This window comes from Erythrolamprus reginae, chromosome 11, assembly GCF_031021105.1.
Source record: "Erythrolamprus reginae isolate rEryReg1 chromosome 11, rEryReg1.hap1, whole genome shotgun sequence".
Classification (NCBI taxonomy): Eukaryota; Metazoa; Chordata; class Lepidosauria; order Squamata; family Dipsadidae; genus Erythrolamprus; species Erythrolamprus reginae.
Window position 1 is genome coordinate 24,088,702 of NC_091960.1, and position 20,240 is coordinate 24,108,941.

Here is a 20,240-nt window from a genome sequence, read left to right on the forward strand (position 1 = left end):
AATCTGGTTTTGAAGCATACAAATGGTGATCACATGACCACAGGATGCCACAATGGTTCTGAGTGGGACAATCAGTTACTACAAGTTACTATTCATTGCGGTCATAACTTTGAACGGTTGCTAGACAGGGCATTCACTAAGCAAGAACTACTTTTATGTTATAATATAGAGGAATAATTCAATGTTTTGTTTATTTACTCAGCCCTGTGTGCTGTTCCAATTAGGTAGCTCCATACCAAACATAAAGTAAAGATTGCAAACCATAATAGAGAATTATACCCCTGTATAACATTTCAACAGCTAGCAACTGGCTGGTTTTATTTGCACTCAGCAGCTGAGCAAAAGTTTGCCTCTTTAGTACTTGAATAGACTATCCAGAACAGGGACCAAGAATTAGCAAGCAAACACAGGATAGGGTAGGAATAGGAATTGGATTGAAATGAATTCTTTATTGGCCAAGTGTGATTGACACACAAAGAATTTGCCTTTCATGCACATACTCTCTGTACATTAAAGAAAAGATACATTTTTCAGGAATCATGAGCTACAACACTTAATGATTGTCATAGGGTACAAATAAGCAATGAATGCAGCAATACATAAAGATTGTGACTGAGGTTATGTAGGCAGATCCATGTCACTAGGAGTTATTCAACTCGATCCATTTCATATATGCAATACAGAGAGTCCCGATTAATTGTCATTCACATCAGGGGCCCGATAGCAGCTTACTAGACACAGATGATGGAGAGGTCTGTACTTCCCAGTGGGTTATCAGAAGGAATGGGGGGAAAGGTGATTCAGTTACATGTAATTAGGCCTAGTGGTACCTTCACTGTCCCCTCAGGATTCCTAAGTCTCGTATTTTCCAAATGTGACAGAGAGAAAGAAAAAAAAGAGAGAGATCTGATTTGGAATGAATGAATGAATATTCCAAATTGGAGAGAGAGAGAGGATTTTTTGTCTTTTTGACTGGGTCACTGCAGATAATTTTGCATGAACAAAATTGTTTACAACTGAAACCCGTAGAATAGAATCAAATGTTTAAAAGTTGCCTTCTGCCTCTTGTACCTCTTCCCCTTTTTCTATAGATGTCCAAATGTGATGGGTGCAAAAGGCAAGGAAAACTCAGTGAGTCTCTGAAGTGGCGGGGTGAAATCAAACATTTTTGCAACTTGCTTTGCATTTTGATGTTTTGCAACCAGCAGAGTGCAACAGATCCTCCGCCGCCACCACCCCCACCCCCACCTCCTCCGCCCCCGCCTCCAAATAATGCAGGTAATAATGTGGGCTGGCATTAGAACAGGCTCTAACACTGGAGGTTTTTTAAGAAGAGATTGGGCAACACAAATGGCACTGGAAGCCATATTGGTGGGCGCGCGAGCCTGGGAGTTGGGAAACAGACTGCTTGCAGCCTCCAGATGGGTTGGGGAAGGCCCGGGTTTTGCTGTCCCTAAGCTCCAGAGCCTTTCTAGGAGTCTGGGGAGGACAAAAATGGCCTCCTGCACCCTTGCTCGGAATCAGAAAATGGCCCATTTGCTGACTTCCGATTAAACCAGAGTTTTGGGGGGGGGGGGTGTTGTTTGCTTTTGTTTTGCTTTCCCCAAGCTCAACAGCCTTTCTAGGAGCCTGGGGAGGGCGGAAAAGGACTTCCGGAGGCCAGAAATGACCCGTTTCAATTTAGGAAATGTTTCTGGCCTCCGGAGGACCTCCTGGGAGGGGGAGGGGGGGCAGAATAGGTCAGGCCGTTTTCTAGGCCATGCTCAGGGGAATTGTGAAGTTGATGTCCACATCTTTTAAATTGTCATGGTTGACAAACACTGGCCTACAGCAGAGACAGCATATTTTCAATAGCATCCATTGCAATTATACAGCGCCACATTTTGCACTTGACTTTGATTCATTGACCAGCAAACCTCCCTAAGTGCTCCAGGTGTGGTAATTGACTGCAAAATCTTCATAAAATATTAAAACTAAGATGGACCTTGATGATGGGTAATACTCAAGGCTTCATAGGGCAGGGGTCTCCAACCTTGGCAACTTTAAGACTTGTGGAATTCTGGGAATTGAAGTCCACAAGTCTTAAATGTTGCCAATGTTGGAGACCCCTGCTATAAGGGATTCAGCTGAGAGGATGGTAGCCATATCTTGCCTATTGCGGTAGCAGCCCATCTCTCAGCTGCTTGCACAACGGATTGTATCAGATGCAATTCACACAAAGACAGACATCACTAATTTGAAAGAACGCCACAGATCTATCTTGGGGGTAGAGATTCCCTTTGCATACACTCTGATAGAATCCCCTAAACACATTTTGTCTGTACGTCAGATGTAGGTAGGCCTTTTTAAATGTCTTATGTATAAATACTAGAGTCGTGCTGTCATTAACTTTGTTCCAACTTTCTTTCCTTTCCTTTTCCACCCAGCAAATGTTTCTCTGACACCAACATCTTCAGCAGGGCCCCCTTTGTCTCTCAGGAAGGACTCCACCCCAGTGATTGCAAATGTGGTGTCTCTTGCCAGCACACCTGCTGCTCAGCCTACAGCCAACTCCAACAATGTCTTGCAAGGTAGGCAGTGGGTCTCTTTTCTCCTCTACCTGTCAAACCCACACCTTCTGTTGACGTTGCTTCCCCAGATGCACGTTGACATGTTATTGCTCCAGTATGAAATCCTGTCTCTCAACCATGGCAACTCTAAGCTGTCTGGACTTCTGGGAGTTGAAGGTTAAAGTTGCCACGGTTGAGAATTGCCACTGTGCAATGAGAATGTCTGAATGAGCAAGCAGACATATGAGTGTGTTTTTGGGCTCTGAAGCCCAGAATCGCTTTCAATGTTTAAAAAAGTAGGAAGACATTTTTTTCTGTTTTTTCCCCCCCTAACAGGTGCAGTTCCTACTGTAACAGCAAAAATAATTGGTGATGTAAGTTTTCCTGAAAATAACACCTCCTGATAAATTACACTTGTACTTATGTTCTGACGTCATCACTATGTCCTGCATTGATTTTTCCCTCATTTTCTTTTAATTTTTCATAAATATTTTTAAAATCCATTCCCTCCTTCCTTCCTTCCTTCCTTCCTTCCTTCCTTCCTTCCTTCCTTCCTTCCTTCCTTCCCTTACTTACTTACTTACTTACTTACTTACTTACTTACTTACGGCAACTTTAGCATAGTTGGCGCCCCAAGTCTATGGAGAGGGGCAACATACAAATCTAATAAATAAATAAATAAATAAATAAATAGTTTAATTTATGAGATGAGCATCCCTCAAATGTCTTAGTGTTAGGATAAGGATAAGACACATCTTAGTTTTGGGGGAGGAAAAATAGGGGGAGAAATCTACCTGCCTACCAGGTATTCATCTGTGTAGCGTCTGGTTCAGCACATTATTTTATCCCCTGGTTAGGACTGAAAAAAAAATATTCAGAGGGAGTAGGAATGAAAACAAGCGTGCAAAAACTTAGGGCTGGGAAAAAACTTGAAGCAATGAAAAAACCCTGCAAGCAGGGAAGATCGTTAGCACCACATTAGGCCAGAAAAAACTTTTTTCGGAGGGAGTAGCAATGAAAACAAGCCTGCAAGCTTTAATTAGCACTTTGTTTGGGCTAGGGGAAAAAAGTTTCCAAAAAGCTACATTTGGAGTATAAGACGCACCCAAATTTTCATGCTCTTTTAGAGGGGAAAAGGTGTGTCTTATACGCTGAGAAATAGGGTAATTCTACCAGGAAGCATCCTTAGAATGGACATACCCAGAACAGAAGGGAAGAGGAGGAGGGAGAGCAAACTACTAACTGAGGCTTACTGGCCGCACTTCCTCTTGTCTAGATATCCCACTTTTAAGGTTGTGTAACAAACAGACTCTTGTTTTCTGCCTTAAAACTAGGCAAGTACCCAGACAGATGCTTTGAAGCTCCCACCCTCACAGCCACCCCGGCTCCTCAAGAACAAAGCCTTGCTGTGCAAGCCCATAACTCAGACCAAGGCCACTTCTTGCAAGCCTCATACCCAGCATAAGGAATGCCAAACTGGTAAGTAACAAACAAGGATTGATTGCTGCTTAGCCTTGCAAGGGGGGGGGGGGTGTTAGCAGTGCACATCATCTTTCAGCGCATTGGGACAATCTAAAGCATGCTGGCAGGGGAAATTCTGGGAGTTGAAGTCCACACATTGCTGAAGTTGAGAAATACTTTACTAAAATAATATTGTCAGAATGTGAATTTGAAAACAATTCTTGTTTAGGGTTCAGCAACTTGGCAGATAGGAGGGAGAAACGAACAGGAAGTTGGGATGCAAAAACCCTGTTGTAAATACTTTTAGAAATTCCTGGGTGGGAAATACAGGCCACATTGCACAGTATCCTTAAGAATCCTAAAGTTGTTTTGATTTTGAAAAAGGAAACCCAGCAGTGACTGAGTCCTGTTGCCATAGATAAAGACAATAAGGCTCCATTGGCCTAAGAGTGAGTCATCTGTTTCATTTGCCAGCCAGGGATTTATCTTGAAATTATGGCAATACGGGGGGTGCCAGTGAACAAATAGTATAGCATATAGGATGGGGAGTTGGGGAGAGCCATTGCAGAAAAAAGAAAACAGTAATGTAACATGCTAAGAGAGATGAATGGACAGCTGTTTTTCTCCAAGAATCACACTTTTTCTTTTTAACATGGCAATGGAAAGAAGAGGAAGAGGAAGTTCCACCCAAAATCATTATGGTGCCTGTTCCTGTACCAGTGTTTGTGCCAATCCCGCTTCATCTCTTCTCCCAGTACACACCAGTCCCTCTGGGATTGCCAGTCCCGGTGAGTGATTGGGGGGGTGGGGGTGCCTCTTTCTTCCAGCCAGGTTTCCAAGATGTGTTAGTGAAGAATTTCACGAGTGGAATTCTACCTGGCCAAGGTGTGGTGCCTTGACATGACCGCTGTGTGATCACAGGTGGCCCTTGACTTATAACCACTTAACAAAATAACTTCAAAATTACAAACCACCCAGATTCAAAGTTTCAACCAAAGGAAACTTTGAAGGAGTGGACTTGATGGAATCTCACTTTCCTCCATCACCTGATCAAACGTCCATAACTTGGCAACTCACCTGGCTGCATTTGGGGTCAATTGAGGACCTGGATTGTGGGGACAATAGCCTAGCTCTAAACTGAAACAGACCCATCCCTTCAGTTGATGTCATATGATTGGATGGTTTTCTGTGAGGCAAGGCATTTGTAGCCCTTATCCCTCTTACATGGTATGATTAAATATGCATCTATTAGAGAGGAGTGGGGACAGAGATTTGGCCAGTCAGGATCTTTCCATGAGAGAGACCTGGATCTCAAGAGATTGCACAGTCCCGAGCTTGATGAGGGAAGTGGGAAGAGGTTCAGGATTACCATGCCCTAGAACAGTGATGGCTAACATTTTCCAAAGTGCTCAAAGTGCATGCACAAACCCCCAATGTGTGTGTGTACCCCATGTATATGTCTCATCCCCCGTGCATGTGTGTGCAACTCCCTACATACACCCTATCCGCCCTGCATGCACCTCCCCCACCCCATCCCACCCCCGCACATATGTGGCAGAGACCCAAAGATCAGCTAGCCGGTAGATGCGTGCATATGCACGGCCGAGCGGATCTGGGGTGATGGCTCTAGTGCCCACAGAGAAGGCCCTGCATGTAACCTCTGGCGCATGTGCTATAGTTTTGCCATCACTGCCCTAGAATCTGTCAGAAGCCATTTAGTAAGTTTAAGGTTATAGTTTGGCAAGATTCTGTCCATACGGTATGAACAAATAAAGGAATGGACTTGATGGATTCTTACTGTCTCCTCTCTGGGTTTGAGCCTGACACATGGATCACCCTTAGACTAGATGTTCTTCTTGAAATTTGCAGTTGATCTTCTAACTAATTGTAGCCCCTCTCCTATTCTCCTTATCTTGAGAAGCCTAAGATGCTTGGTAATGCTGCTGTCAGTGAATCGTAGGATGGGTTGCACTTCTATTACAGCCTTAACTATTATGAAGACACTTGGCTTTTCTTAAGAGATGGATTCTCTCTCTTCAGCATTGGTCAGGCTTAAGAAGGGAAGCTGTCTCTTCATTCTAAACGATTCTTTGCAGCTTCTGAGAAATAAAGGAAGTTGCTGGTGTTTCTCTCCAGGTCCCTGTTCCTATGTTTGTGCCCCCTGCTCCAGAGAGCGCTGAGAAAACTAGAGAAGCCATTCCAGACGTCAAAAAGAACTCGGCTAGTCCTTTTGAGGCCGATCTTCTCCAGATGCCAGCAATGGTTGCCGAAGATAAAGACAAGGAACACTCTCAAGGAGGTAGGTGGATTTTGTCTTGGAGAATGAAGGACATATGTATCTCAGGATAACTTTGCAGGAGCAAAGGTCACCAGGATCCAAGATTTAGTTGTCTGAGCTTTTTGGACTTGTGCTGGAGCCCACCCTTAGGGAACTGCTCTCTACTGTGGGCCCCTTTGGAATAAATCTGTTTCACATAGCATTAACTAGGTTTTGGAATCTTGTTGAGTATTAGTTTGATTTAGCTGTATTGGTCTTTCCATCTTGTTTCAGGCTCTCAAACATCTGAGCATGAGCTGTTTCTGGACCCCAAAATATTTGAAAAAGGTGAGCCTATAAATCAGATCAGCAGAAAGACAAACTTCAACTAAACGTGAGAAGAAACTTTTTTCTTACCAAAATAGTTACCTAGATTAGAATACACACATATATACAAACATCTGCCAACAGCAGTGGGTTGCTACAGGTACGGCCCCAATTTATGGACAGGTAGCTGTGGTGGTGGGAGCTCCGCCCACCCACCCTGTACACTCTGGGCATGCATGCACGAATTGATAGCAACGGGATTTGCAACCCATTACTGATCTGCCTACACACTTTGAAAGTTGTGTAAAGTAATAACCTCGATCATCAGGAGGGATGCCCAACCTTGGTGACTTTAAAACCTGTGAACTTCAACTTCCGGAATTCCCCAGGCAGCTTTGTTGTTTGGGAAATTTTGGGAGTTGAAGTCCCCAAGTCTTAAAAGTTGCTTAGTCACACCTGGTCCACACCTGGCTTCGTTTTCTGATGGGCTTTTGTTGGAACTGCTTCTTAGCCTTCCCCAGGCCCTTCTGCATTCATCTTCCTTCCTTTGCAATTTCAGACCAGGGCAGCACGTACAGCGGGGACCTGGAATCGGAAGCAGTGTCAACTCCCCACAGCTGGGAGGATGAGCTGAATCACTATGCGCTACGCTCCAGTACAGTGCCTGAGCCTGAGCCTGAACCAAAACAGTTCTCCAAAAACGAACTGGAACAGGACCTGGAGGCTGACTTCCCATCAGGTTGGTCAACTTTGGAAGAAAATGTTCTCCATTTCATATGAAGGTGTGGCATCCATTCCCAGGCTGCAACCTTTGAATCTCTGCACCACTCGCAGAGTAATTTGTGATTTGCCTCATTATGGAAGATCAGCCTTAACGGCTACTGCTTTCCTGCTAAATCTGTGCCTTTGTTTCAAAATTAGATTCCTTTGACCCCCTCAACAAAGGGCTAGGTCTTCATTCACGGGCACGGGGAAAGCGGAGACATAGAGACGGTTTTCCCCAACCAAAAAGACGGGTAAGAAACGTGATTGCATTCCTTGTTTATCACTAAAACCAGAAGATCAAAGATCAATTGCAAATGGGCCAACGATGGCAGATCAGGGTGCTGAATGAAGTCCTATTTTTTCCAGCAGTCTAAGCCAATGTTTCTCCATCTTGATAGCTTGGAGACGTGTGGAATTCAACTCCCAGGAATTCTCAGTTCATTCATGAATTCAGAATTCTGGGAATTGGGAGTCCTCCTGTCTTCCAACCTCAGCAGTCTCCAGTGACATAGAATATCCACCGGGGTGGGTGGTGGGTGGGGGGGTATTCTTCCATTTTCCCTGAGAAAACACTGCAGCGAGGCTGGCATGAAACAGATTAACAGAGTCTTGAATCTGGGGTCTCCAACCTTGGCAATTTTAAGACTTGTGGACTTCAACTCCTAGAGTTCCTCAGCCAGCTTTGCTGGCTAAGGAACTCTGGGAGTTGAAGTCCATAAGTCTTAAAGTTGCCACGGTTGGGGACCCCGGACTTAATGAATGAAACCTCTGCAGGAAAACAAACAAGCTCAGAGAGTACCAAGGACCCTTCAGGATTGAAGCCCACAAGTCTTAAAGTTGCCAAGGTTGGAGAACCCTGTCCTAGATTGATTTCAGTCTATGTCAGCAACAGTGATTTATAATAATTGCCGCATCATGTAGTCATGTAATCACCACTTGAGACCTTCCCAGCCAGTTTCCGATCAGCAAAGGTCAATGGGGAAGGCAGGAAAGGAGAGATTGCAAGTCGCTTTCATGTGGTATCTTGCTTAACAACCAATTTGCTTAACAACTGCACCCCTGGATGACAAATTTTCTGATCCCTACTGTGGTTTCTAAGTTGAGGACAAATAATAAACAATGCACAACTTTTTGCAATGGGGAAAACATTTATTTATTTTACTTTCCTTCCTTCAGGGCAGAAAAAAGTCCATCGTTCCTGTGGAACCCCGAATCCTGGTTCAGAGCTCATATCCAGGCTGCTCTGTTTCTGGGATGAGTCTCAAATACATGTATGGGGTAAATGCCTGGAAAAACTGGGTCCAGTGGAAAAATACGCGGGAAGATCAAGGGGACATGAAATTTGGAGGTAAAGCCTTTTTGTTTTGTTTAATTGTCTTTGTTTGCGGCTCTCAGCCAATTTGCAAAGCAATATATTTTGTGTTTCATAAATCTTCAGTTGGCATGTGTGTTTTGTATTTCCTTGCTGCTCAACGGCCGGTCAGGCAGAACACTATATACAAATGATGTATTGATTGACTTATCTCTTTATTGAGGGATGGGGTTGAAAAAAAGTCAGGATGGCAGCCACAATCATCTGATCAAAGCCCCACCCTCTTTCCTTTAAGGTGTGGCTTTGGTTGTGTGATTGTGGCTGCCATGCGGATTCCTTTTGCTTTTTGGCCCATCTCTGCGGACTCTCCTGCCACTATTGCTAATTAACTCTGGATACTGCAAAATCCTCATTTCCTCCTGATCAGCTGGGACTCGGGAGGCAGAGAATAGGTGGGGGCAGGGCCAGCCAGCGGTGGTATTTTCCGGTTCTCCAAAATACTCAAAATTTCCACTACTGGTTCTCCAGAACTGGTGAGAACCTGCTGGATTTCAACTCTGCCCTTGATATAGAATGACACTGCCATGTATTTTGCTTGCTAATGGGCTCCTTAAATCCTGTGACAACCATTAAGTGTTATACCTTTGGGAAAAATGGGTTGGCAGCTTTCCTGCAGCCTCTTTAAGCCTCTGCTTCTCCTTCCTACAGTTCGGCCCGTGAAGCTCAAGGAGGACATCCTCTCCTGTTCCTTTTCGGAGCTGAGTTTCGGCTTGTGTCAATTCATCCAGGAGGTGCGGCGACCAAACGGGGAAAAGTATGACCCCGACAGCATCTTATACCTGTGCCTTGGAATTCAGCAGGTTATTTTTCTTCTTTACATCCCATTTCCTAGAGTCCTTGGTAGTTCCTTCATCATCAGTTGGAACTGCTATCTTGATTATCAGTTCAGCGAGCACCAAGAACTCTACAAGTCTGAATATCTCAGGTCCACATGTATACTACTTTAACACATCTGTAGACTGCTTGATTAGCTAAGATTGCCCATGGACTCCATCTGTACCCTGGACACCTTAGGTCAGTGATGGCGAACCGTGCCGCAGTGGAACGCAGAACCATACCTGCTGGCATGCAAGCAGTGTGCATTTGTATGCTGGCTAGCTGATTTTTGGCTCACGCGGAGGCTCTGAGAGGGCGTTTTTGGCTTCCAGAGAGCTCCAAGGGGGATGGGGGAGGGCATTATTTCCCTCCCCTGGCTCCAGGAAAGCCTTTGGAGCCTGGGGAGGGCACATCATAAGCCTGCTGGGCCCACCAGAAGTTGGAAAACAGGCCATTTCCAGCCTCTACTGGACCTCTGGGGAGCGGGGGAAGCTGTTTTCTCCATCCCCAGGCATTGAATTATGGGTGTGGGCACTCACACATGTGCAATAGCATGTGCCCATGTGCTTTCAGGACCCAAGGAAAAAAAGGTTCGCCATCACTGCCTTCGGTGCTATAATGTTGAATTTGCAAAAAGAAAGATTCAACAACTGCCTGAAAAATAACTTAACCCGGCTGTTCTGGTCGAAAAAAGTTAAAAATCTTCTGTTCAGGTCACATACGACCCGGACCGAAAACTCTTCATTTGAAGTGCTTATGTTTGGTCAATTTGAAAACTTTTTTCAGTTGGAAAGTAGTCTGAACATTTCTGCACACAATGATATGAAAATTGAAATGAAAAAAGTAAATCTTATTGGTTTATTTTGCGGATATAATGCACGCCCCCCCCCCCTGTTTTTGTGAATTTTTTTCAATTTATGGATAGTTTTGCTTGCAAAATCCATTCTATTTTACTAAAGTTGGTGTGGTATTGGTAGCTTGAACATTTCTGAACATAATGATATGAAAATTGAACTGGAAAAATTTATGCATATTGGTTTATTTTGTTAATGAAATGCATGCCCCCCCCCCGTTTTTTTGAAATAGTCTTCACTTTATGGATAGTTTTGCTAGCAAAATACATTCTATTTTACTAAAGTTGGTGTGGGATTGGTAGCTTGAACATTTCTGAACATAATGATATGAAAATTGAACTGGAAAAATTGATGCATATTGGTTTATTTTGCACATAAATGTATGCCTCCCCCCGTGTTCAATTATTTCAATTTATATAAAAATTATGCTGTTAATTTCAAACTTACATACTTTTTTTTAGTAAAATGGATTTGTTTCATAAAATTAGTTCTCTGGCTACAATGTGGTTGATTTTCAAAAGGATATTCCAAATATTTCTAGCCAAATATGTATAAAAAGTGTCAATAATGGCACACAGCAAGGCCGAGGGGGGGTGGCCCTTTTGTGGCAAAAATAAACCAATAAGAACCATTTTTTCCAGTTCATTTATATTTTTCTCATATTCAGAAATGTTCAATTTAGTATATCAAACCTTTTGGGGGGAAATTCCTTAGGGATTTGTAGCCTTAAAAAATAGAAATTGACACGAAATTCAGAAAGGATGGGGGGAGGGGCTTTTTGATCAAAATAAAAATATAAGTCTCAATTTTTCCAGTTCAATTTTCATATCATTATGTTCATAAATGTTCAAACTAGTTTTCCAGTTGAAAAAGTTTTCAAAAAGACCAAATTCAAGTACCTAAAAAAAATCATTTTGGTCCGGGTCTATATGACCCGAACAGACTAAACGTGACTTTTTTTTTGCCCAGAAAAAAATTTTTTCCCCCACCCCCACAAATATTTTTTTGATGATCAGCATTGTTAAATTGAGTGAATGAATGCCTAAGATTTTAAAGAATATTTCGGATTTGGAGCATAAAAAAATAAAAAGTGAAAATGGTTGCAAGCAGCCGAGGGGGGGGGGAGGCCTTATTTCTGATTTTAAAAAACCAATAAGAATCATTTTTTTCAGTTCCTTTATATTTTTCTTATATTCAGAAATGTTCAAGCTACCAATCCCACACCAACTTCAGTAAAATAGAATTTATTTTGCAAGCAAAACTATCCATAACTTGAAAAACATTTCACAAAAACGGGGGGGGAGGCACATTTATGTGCAAAATAAACCAATAAGGATTAATATTTTCAGTTCAATTTTCATTCCATTGTGTGCAGAAATGTTCAGACTACTTTCCAAGTGAAAAAAGCTTTCAAAAAGACCAAACATAAGCACTGCAAATGAAGAGTTTTCGGCCCGGGTCAGGGTGACCCGGGAACAGAAGATTTGTAACTTTTTTTGCCAGCAAAAACTAAGCCCCCCACCCCCCAAAAAAAATTCTCATAGAGAGAACCCCTGAAATGATGAACAGTCATGAAATTTCAAGTTTCAGATATGCAGGGAAATTTTTTTACAGGGACTCAAACTTGGCTTCGGGTCACATACGACCCGAACAGAACAGCAGGGTTAAAAAAAAAAAACCTTTATTGAATTTTTCATAAAAAGACAAAACTAACAAACATACATTTAACATAGATTTGGGGTTGCAATTTCCCCACTTATTCTAGAAGTTAAATTTCCATACAGAAAAAAGAATACCTTGTTAATACTTTAAATCAACTTAATACTTTAAGTGAAAAGAAGAAATTCTTAATGTTCACTATATTTAATAAACCTTATATGTAAGTGAAATCAAATCAAATCAGACTTTTATCCTGGTCCTTCCCACTATTTTTGGCATGCCAAAACAAAAAGAATCAAGGCTGCCATTTAGTCAAGGAAAGGTTTGTACACCTTTACCTTAAAACATCATGGGAAGGTTACTTTGGGCTATGAGTACTCAAGCGATGGGATGAACCTCTTTAAGGTGATCCAATCTGCTTTCAAAGAAAACCTCTCCTTAAAAAAAACTGATCCGGCTTTCTTGGGAAAAGGAGAAAGCAGATCAAAACTTGTTGTGGATTTTTGCTCTTTTCTTTGCCTGTACAAGCTGGCTTCAGATTTGGCTGGAAAAAGCAGGAAGAAGCTTGACACCATCCCTGGCTTGAGTGCACAAGCAAAGCAAAAGTTCAAAAAGCAAAACTTTCATCCCAAGCAGACTCCAACGGGCAGTTGTAATAGTTCTGCAAGTCGAAGAAGTTGATAGTCAAATTTCCAAATCTCAGTTTGAGGCTGACTAGATTTTAAAACAGGTGGCATTCACCAGGGAATATCTCATATGGACCTGGCTTATCAATTGTACCTTGAACCTGAAGGAGCACTTGAAGCCATGCTTGAAAATATGGTACGTAGAAGTCTCTTGATCCTATGAGGACCTGTATTTTCTGGCTAGTTTCCAAGCCCTTCAAAATATCGAAGGTGGTTGTATTAAGATGGGATGATAGAACTGAATCTGTTGCTTGGCCAGAGACACTGTCTCTACATTTCTTTAGAAACATAAGTCATTTTTTCTTTCTTTTTTCCCCTTCTTCTTCTCCTTTGCAGTACTTATTTGAAAACGGTAGAATAGATAACATTTTTACTGAGCCCTACTCCAGGTTTATGGTTGAACTTACAAAACTGTTGAAAATCTGGGAGCCTACCATACTTCCAAACGGTAAGCTTGGTCATTTGTTCGGTTGGTGTTGTGATTCAGTCTGAGGCTCCTCAGGGAACGGTTGGACCTCTGCCGGCTCCATGCTCAGAGGGGGAGGACGAGGAACAGGAGGAGGAGGAGAAGGCCCAGGCAGACGGGGAGGAGGAATATCAGGCCAAGGGAGAGGGAGAACAGCCTGAATCCCCTGGGGTGGAGCTCTCCCCAGCAAGCAGCCTGGAGTCCTTAGATGAGAATGCACAAGCCATCATCGATCTCAGGCAGAGAAGAGCAGCACAACGAAGGGGACAATTAGCCAGGTATTTCCAGCCCTAAATAGGCAACAGCTGGGTTTGGGTGTGGTTCTCCCCAGAAAGGCTGAAAAGGCAGGCCCACCCTTCCTGTATTGTGGAGTATTATCTTTGGGAGTCCTGGGACCTGGCTGTGATTTTTGGCGTCTCTGATTCTGGCTTGTGGCCTTGAAGGCTGAAACCTTGGGGGGGAAGGCGTGGGTCTTATTCTCTACAGTGGTGTGTGTGCCAGCAAGAAGTCTGCTATATTGTCTGGCCGTCATGACTCTGCTGTGAAGCCTCATAGCCTGCCTGTTTGGAAGAACAGGTTTTTCTCTGTGTTTGTTTTTCAAACTATAAAGTGCCTTTGCTTTTACCAGCGTGTCTGGCTGCTTTTTTCAGTTGGTGTTGAAGTCTGGGGGCACCCAGACAGAACAGTTGGTAAAGGACTGTTTCTTGATGCCTCCTTTTTGAAAAAGGAGCAAATACTTTTGAAGGAGGATGGGGCTTAATTCCAGAGGTTTGATCTGGCTGAAGTGACTTTTTTTGCTGTTGTTTTCTCTCTCGCTCACGTCGGCAGGTTACATGTTTTCAAGGATCGAAGAGGAGCACCTGTGGGAGTGTAAGCAGCTGGGCGCCTATTCCCCCATTGTTCTCTTGAATACGCTGCTTTTTTTTAACACCAAATACTTCCAGCTCAAGAATATCACTGAGCACATGAAACTGTCCTTTGCCCACGTCATGCGACGTACACGGACTCTGAAATACAATACGAAGCTGACCTACTTACGCTTCTTCCCACCTTTCCAAAAACAGGGCGCAGAACCAGGTGGGTAAAACCTATCCTCCCTGCATTTTCCCAGAGAGTGATACTGACCAACCTCCAACCCTGGGATTCCTTCCCGCTCACCCATTCGAGCACTAACCAAATTGAGCCCTGCTTAGCTTCTGAGGCCAACATTACCAGCCAGCTGCCATTTACTGGGAAGCCCCAAAATCCACTGACCAGGAGATCGACACAATCGTTACTTTCATTTCTCCCCTTCCCCCTTTCCTTAACTATTTTTCAGCCCCTCTTTTGGATTAAGCGTTGGGGCCCCAGATGAAGGGCAATATGTTATCAGGCAGCCTCTGTTTTTGAAAATGCTTACAGGGAATATTTAGGACCTTGGCTCCCACTTCCTTGCAGGAGGTAGACGGGGGATAATGTTGGTTCCTCCCGTACAATGTTATGTCCCAGAAATGTGGTGAGAGTGGTCATCAAGAATAGATAGTGAAAGCCAGTTAGGTAGCATCATGTTCTTTATTCAGTTTCCTTCCCATTCTTTTTTTAAAAGCCTGAATGCAGAATTCTCTGTTTAGCTAGAGCATGCAGATGAACATGCTTTAATTATTTATTTATTTATTTATTTATTTAGATTTGTATGCCGCCCCTCTCCGCAGACTCGGGGCGGCTCACAACAACTCGGGGCGGCTTAATGGGGACAAGGGTCAAGGCCGCACCTCTAGAGCCCAGTTATCTTTTTGTTTTTCCAACTGGGGGATTCATTTCAGTCGTTTCCTTTGGTTTTTATTGCACTTCCAATAGAATGGTAGGGAATGGCCATTTTAATCCACCAGAATAGCAATGTGAACTATGACTGCTGTGGACAGTAGCTCCCGGCTATGTTCCATCCCCTTGCCTGCAAGGCCACACTTGAGCCGAGGTGGCAGTGGGAGGCCAAGCACAGGTTTCCTCACAAAATGATCATGCCACCTTGACCGCCTCGGGCTGCTCCAGGTGAGGGATCAACCTGCGGAGGCACAGAAAAGCGCTTTCTCTCCCCATCTTCCTGCAGCCGACTGAAGGAGCGCACAGCAACTGCGCAGAGCTGAACTTTACTCGGTTTCTTCTCCTGCCCTGTGGCATCCTTATTTACATTTCATTTCTGATTTTCAATTGACCTCACAACAACAAGGCCATGAAATGACCAGGCCTGGGTTACACGATAGAAACAATCACTGTCTGCTATCCAGGCCCGGGCTTGCCGTCTTCGTCTGCAGCTATTGTGTAGCATTCCACAAGGAACTCGGGGCTAGAAAATGAGACATTTTCACTGGTCGTCCTGCTGCTGTTGGGCTGGGGGGGGGGAGGTTTATTTGGCCTCTGCGCCCCTTTTCCGTCTCTTATCTTCCTTTTCCACCTCTAGATAAAATAGTTGGCAAAAGGAAACGTCGCGAGGGTGAAGAAGCAGTGGAGATGGTTGAGAACACGGACAACCCCTTGAGATGCCCGGTTCGGCTCTATGAATTCTACTTGTCAAAGTGGTGAGTGATGCTGCATCTCTGGGGCTCGTGTTTTCTCAAAGGGGAGACCTCAGCCCAACTCTGCCCTTTCTCCTTCCCCCCACCCAGTTCTGAAAGCGTGAAGCAGAGGAGCGACGTCTTTTACCTCCAGCCAGAACGTTCCTGCGTCCCCAATAGCCCAATGTGGTATTCCACTATGCCAATAGATACTTCGACTTTGGACATCATGTTAACGCGCATCCTCATGGTAAGGGAAGTGCACGAAGAACTTGCCAAAGTTAAACCGGAGGACTCGGACCCGGAGCTTTCGGACTAAACTTGGGCGAAAGGGAGGCTCTCTTCTTTCTGTTGGTTTGTTTTGGTTTTGTTTCCTTCCCTTTCCATGGTATCTTGCAAAAAAAAAGAAGCACCGAACTGAATTGCGCCCGGCCTTCAGAAAAATCACTCTTGTCAGACACACACACACAAACACACACCCTCCGAAGGCACAACGGAAGCTGCAAAAGGTTGCAAAATGACACTCGAAGGATGGGAAGCGGCAGAAGGCGCAGGAACACTGGGGAGCTTCCAGTGGCTGCCAGTAATGCTGGTGAAAAGGCTCGACGAAGATGAACTGGAGACCCGTCTCTCCCCCTCTCCTCCCTGCCTCCCACGTGGTGCTTGTAGTGGAATAAAGACAAACAATTATGGATGTGTTTTCTTCAAACAGGAGAAATGGTGGTGTGCATCCTTCCCTCCTAACCATGGAAGCAGAGGAAGCGCCAGATTTAGACAACCACCACCCTCTCCCCACACCCTGGGTGATTTTGCAGTGTAGCTGGCCCCCACTCATGCATTTGGGGACAGGGGTGTCGCCTAACACCTATAGGACGCCAAGCAGAACATAGAGAGACGCCATCTGTAACATACATGCAGAGATACCCTTCCTTGCCCTCCCCTCTTATGATTTTTGGAGGGGTGGCGGTGTTTTTTCTTAAGAAAAATTGTTGGGTGGTTCAGAAAGACCTGACTCAGCTAGAAGCGGAAGCAAAAAGCCGAGGGGACGACACACGGTGGGCTGCCATCAGGTTTTCTGGCTTTTTTAGGGGGGAGGTTTAGCCAGGCCACCTCAACCATGATTTTATGAGGAAGCAAGTCCTTTCTGAACGAACTCACATGTACCTACTCGGCTGCCCCATGTAGACAAAACAGGGTTTGGTCCTCAGCCCTCCAAAACCTTCTTAAGAGCAAGATATTCAAAAGTGATTCCTGAGAAATTGTAGCCCCACCTCCCTGAGTTTTTGTGTTTGGGGTTTTTTCCCCCCCTAACTGGCCTAGACTGGTGGCCATTCACTCATTTATAAATGGCTTTTACAAATCCATGAGAGTTAGAATGTCGGAGGCCTTCCAGATGTATTTATTTTTGTTTGCATTATCCCACTGGTTGATTTAAACAAGGTATCGTTAATCCTCAGCATGATTTGTGTATCGTCGCTTTTCATTTTTTAAAAAATAAAGCGGCATAGAAATCAGATTCCAAGTCTGAAAAGAGAAATTGGGTGGTTTTGGCTTCGCCACCCACCCACCCCCTCCGGGCCTTCCTCTGGGTAGAATGAAAAAAATGTCCCCCTTATCAAAACGCAGGGTGCATAGGCTCAGCCAAGTCCATTTCACCACCTTCCTCAAGCCCAAGACTTTTGTTTCTTTCCCCCCTCTCAAGTCTCCAAAAGATCACTTTGAAAATTGAAACTATTTTTTAAAAGAGAAAAAAAAACCTTGGGGGGGGATTGTATGTTTTTATTAGCGGTTTTGTCCATTCACCAAATTTCTAAAGAGTTCTTTGAAAACAAAGCATAAAGAAAAAAGAAAACACCCTGTTGGTCTCTTCAGCATTGAACAAAGCCTTTTGTGTATGTATGTGTGCGTGCGTGCGTGTGTTTGGGGTATTCTTTTTAACAGTAACAAAGGTTAACAATAAAATCAGAAAGTAGTCTTCTCTTTTGCTGTTGTGTACTCGATCATTCCATCTCCTCCCTCATGTAACAAAACCACTGGAGTTATTTTGTAAAATGCAGAAAACCCGTGTAAAGCACGCCAGTCTTTTTCTAAGTATCTGCCCTGTTTCTATCATCTTTAACTTCCCTTCACTCCTCTCTGACATCCTTTTTAAACAGATACCCCACATTTTATATACTAAGGCAAATAAACTACAAGCTCGAATGGAGGAAGAGATGTGACAGGGTTGTGATTTTTCCAATAAATTTCCCAATTTGAATTGCATGGAATTTTTTAGGAGTATTTTTAAAATACATACATGCATACTTTATTTATGACATTTATATGCCGCCCACCTTGCGGCTCAAGGCAACTCTGGCCGACTTATAATATAATAAAATGCATACATAAATATAAAATAGATCAATCCTTCTGGCATGCCCACACATCTGCCTTTACCATATAGTTACCAGGAATTTTCAGTTTAATGTCAGATGCCTATTTGTTTCATCAGCCAACATGGCTTTCTCGCCCTTGCCCAAATAAAACCCCCAACATTAAAAATTAAGAAAAATGAAAAGTTGAGAGAGGAGGACAGCCTTGTTCCATGTTGTTTAGTGTGTGGTGTGTGCAAAAAGTAAACATTTCACTGGTGCCATAATTGCACAGAAATTTGTGCAGGTCTCCTAAGCACATATTAGGGGAAGCCATCAGAAATGTGACTGTCTCTAGCTAGCAGTCTTAAGGTCACATGAATGCCTTTTATTTAGTGACCAGAGTTAATCACCTTTTGTGACCCAAAAAAAGTCAATGGAGAAGTTAGCTTCACTTGCCATATTTTTCGGAGTATGACACCCCTTTTTCCTCCCTAAAAGAAGCTGAAAGTTTGGGTGTGTCTTATACTCCAAATGTAGGTTTTTTTGAAGCTAGCCCTAATGAGGTGCTAACTTTTTCATTGTTACTCTCCCCGAAGAAGAGCCCTAAGTCTTTGCAGGATTTTTTTCATGGCTACTTGCTCTGAATACGTTTCCCCCCAGCCCTAACAAGGTGCTAACTATCTTCCTAGCTCTTACCAAGACTTTTCATGGTTACTCTCTCAGAATAAGGTTTTTTAAAGCCATAACTAGGGGATAAAATAATGTGCTGAATCTGACCAGACTAAAGATGCTAGCCAGAGGAATAGCTGGTAGGCAGGTTTTTCCCCCCTTTATTTTCCTCCACAAAAACTAAGGTGCGTCTTATACTCTGAAAAATATGGTAATTTAACAACTGATTTGCTTAGAACTGGGAAGAAAGGTGGTAAAATGGTGAGCGACATAAATTTTGGGCTCTATTGTGATCGAGAGCTACCTGCCTTCTTTATGCTTCCTTCAGAACCCAACAAGAAGGGAATTACTTAGGCCAGGGATCCCCAAACTTGGCAACTTTAAGATTTATGTCAGGGTTCCAGGTAACATCCAAACTAAATCAAGAGTCGGAGCCAAAGTTCCAATTTATTTCCACAGCCATCCTGGCACCAGCGCTGGGAAACCTGTCCCACTCAGTTGAAAGTTCAAATCCCTTGTCCTCCACCCACAAACTTGTCACGTTGCCCACTCAGATTGTGCCAGCATGGCAAGTCCTTCCATTTCCGCCCAGATGGTGGACATGGTGGCACAGCAGGTAGAGTGCAGTACTGCAGGCTACTAAAGCTGTAGGTGAGCGGTTCAAATCTCATCACCGGCTCAAGGTTGACTCAGCCTTCCATCCTTCCGAGGTGGGTAAAATGACGACTTGGATTGTGGGGGCAATATGCTGGCTCTGCTAAAAAGTTATGTTGCTAGCATGCTGTAAGCCGCCCTGAGTCAGAAGGGTGACATAAAAAAATCAAATCAATAAATATGATGGCCTTGAACTTCTCTAAAGAATGCTTTGTGGCTGCACCTGCTCCTTCGTTGAATCACGCTGCCCAAGTTCCCATAACATCAGGCCTTCTATAGTGTGGCAAGGTGTTAAATAATATCACCAACTTCTGCAACTTGGCTTGACAATTTGTGGCCTTCAACTCCCAGCTGGCTGAAGAATTCTGGGAGTTGAAGTCCACAAGTCTAAAAAGTTGCCAAGTTTGAAGACCTCTGACTCAGGCCTTCTCCTGTAGGGTGGTGTCCTACCCTCCTTAGGGTGGTGTTTTATCCCAGAGGAATTCTTATTTAGAGTGGGGAAAAGAGATGGGTTTCTCTGAAAGCTTTGTATGAAAAGCAGGGGGCCTCTGCCCAAAACATTCTTGGGGTTTGGGAAATGAACCCCACACTTCCTGGGGGGGGGGGGGCGAAGGGTGCTTCCTTGCAAAGCTGAAGCCCCAAGTCAAGCAGAAGCAGAGATACTGGATTAGCCGCTCCCAATTAGTGAAGTAGTAAAATGGGGTTCGGTTTTGCCTGAGCTCTCCATTATGGAAACTCAATAGAGCAATAAAAGGAACTAAATTATTGGGAGCACAGCTGATCCTCAAATTTACATCCATTCATTTAGTGACTGTTTGAA

At 43.8% G+C, this 20,240-nt stretch overlaps 1 protein-coding gene across 3 annotated transcripts in view; it reads left to right on the forward strand.

Moving 5' to 3' along the window:
* Window positions 1–20,240, forward strand: part of ZMYM4 (zinc finger MYM-type containing 4) — a 91,582-nt gene that overhangs the window by 48,462 nt on the left and 22,880 nt on the right. For 2 of the 3 annotated variants that reach the window (XM_070763711.1, XM_070763708.1), the window contains exons 16-30: window positions 1,092–1,278; window positions 2,427–2,570; window positions 2,886–2,923; window positions 3,884–4,028; window positions 4,677–4,798; window positions 6,147–6,309; window positions 6,562–6,615; window positions 7,154–7,333; window positions 7,516–7,610; window positions 8,536–8,707; window positions 9,380–9,531; window positions 13,083–13,194; window positions 14,041–14,289; window positions 15,650–15,767; window positions 15,855–17,727. In XM_070763711.1, the coding sequence (XP_070619812.1) occupies window positions 1,092–1,278; window positions 2,427–2,570; window positions 2,886–2,923; window positions 3,884–4,028; window positions 4,677–4,798; window positions 6,147–6,309; window positions 6,562–6,615; window positions 7,154–7,333; window positions 7,516–7,610; window positions 8,536–8,707; window positions 9,380–9,531; window positions 13,083–13,194; window positions 14,041–14,289; window positions 15,650–15,767; window positions 15,855–16,062 (2,139 nt within the window). In that variant the 3' untranslated portion in view covers window positions 16,063–17,727. Of the gene's footprint in view, window positions 1–1,091; window positions 1,279–2,426; window positions 2,571–2,885; window positions 2,924–3,883; window positions 4,029–4,676; window positions 4,799–6,146; window positions 6,310–6,561; window positions 6,616–7,153; window positions 7,334–7,515; window positions 7,611–8,535; window positions 8,708–9,379; window positions 9,532–13,082; window positions 13,195–14,040; window positions 14,290–15,649; window positions 15,768–15,854; window positions 17,728–20,240 lie in introns of those variants that run through there. The other variant, XM_070763710.1, reaches the window with a different exon arrangement.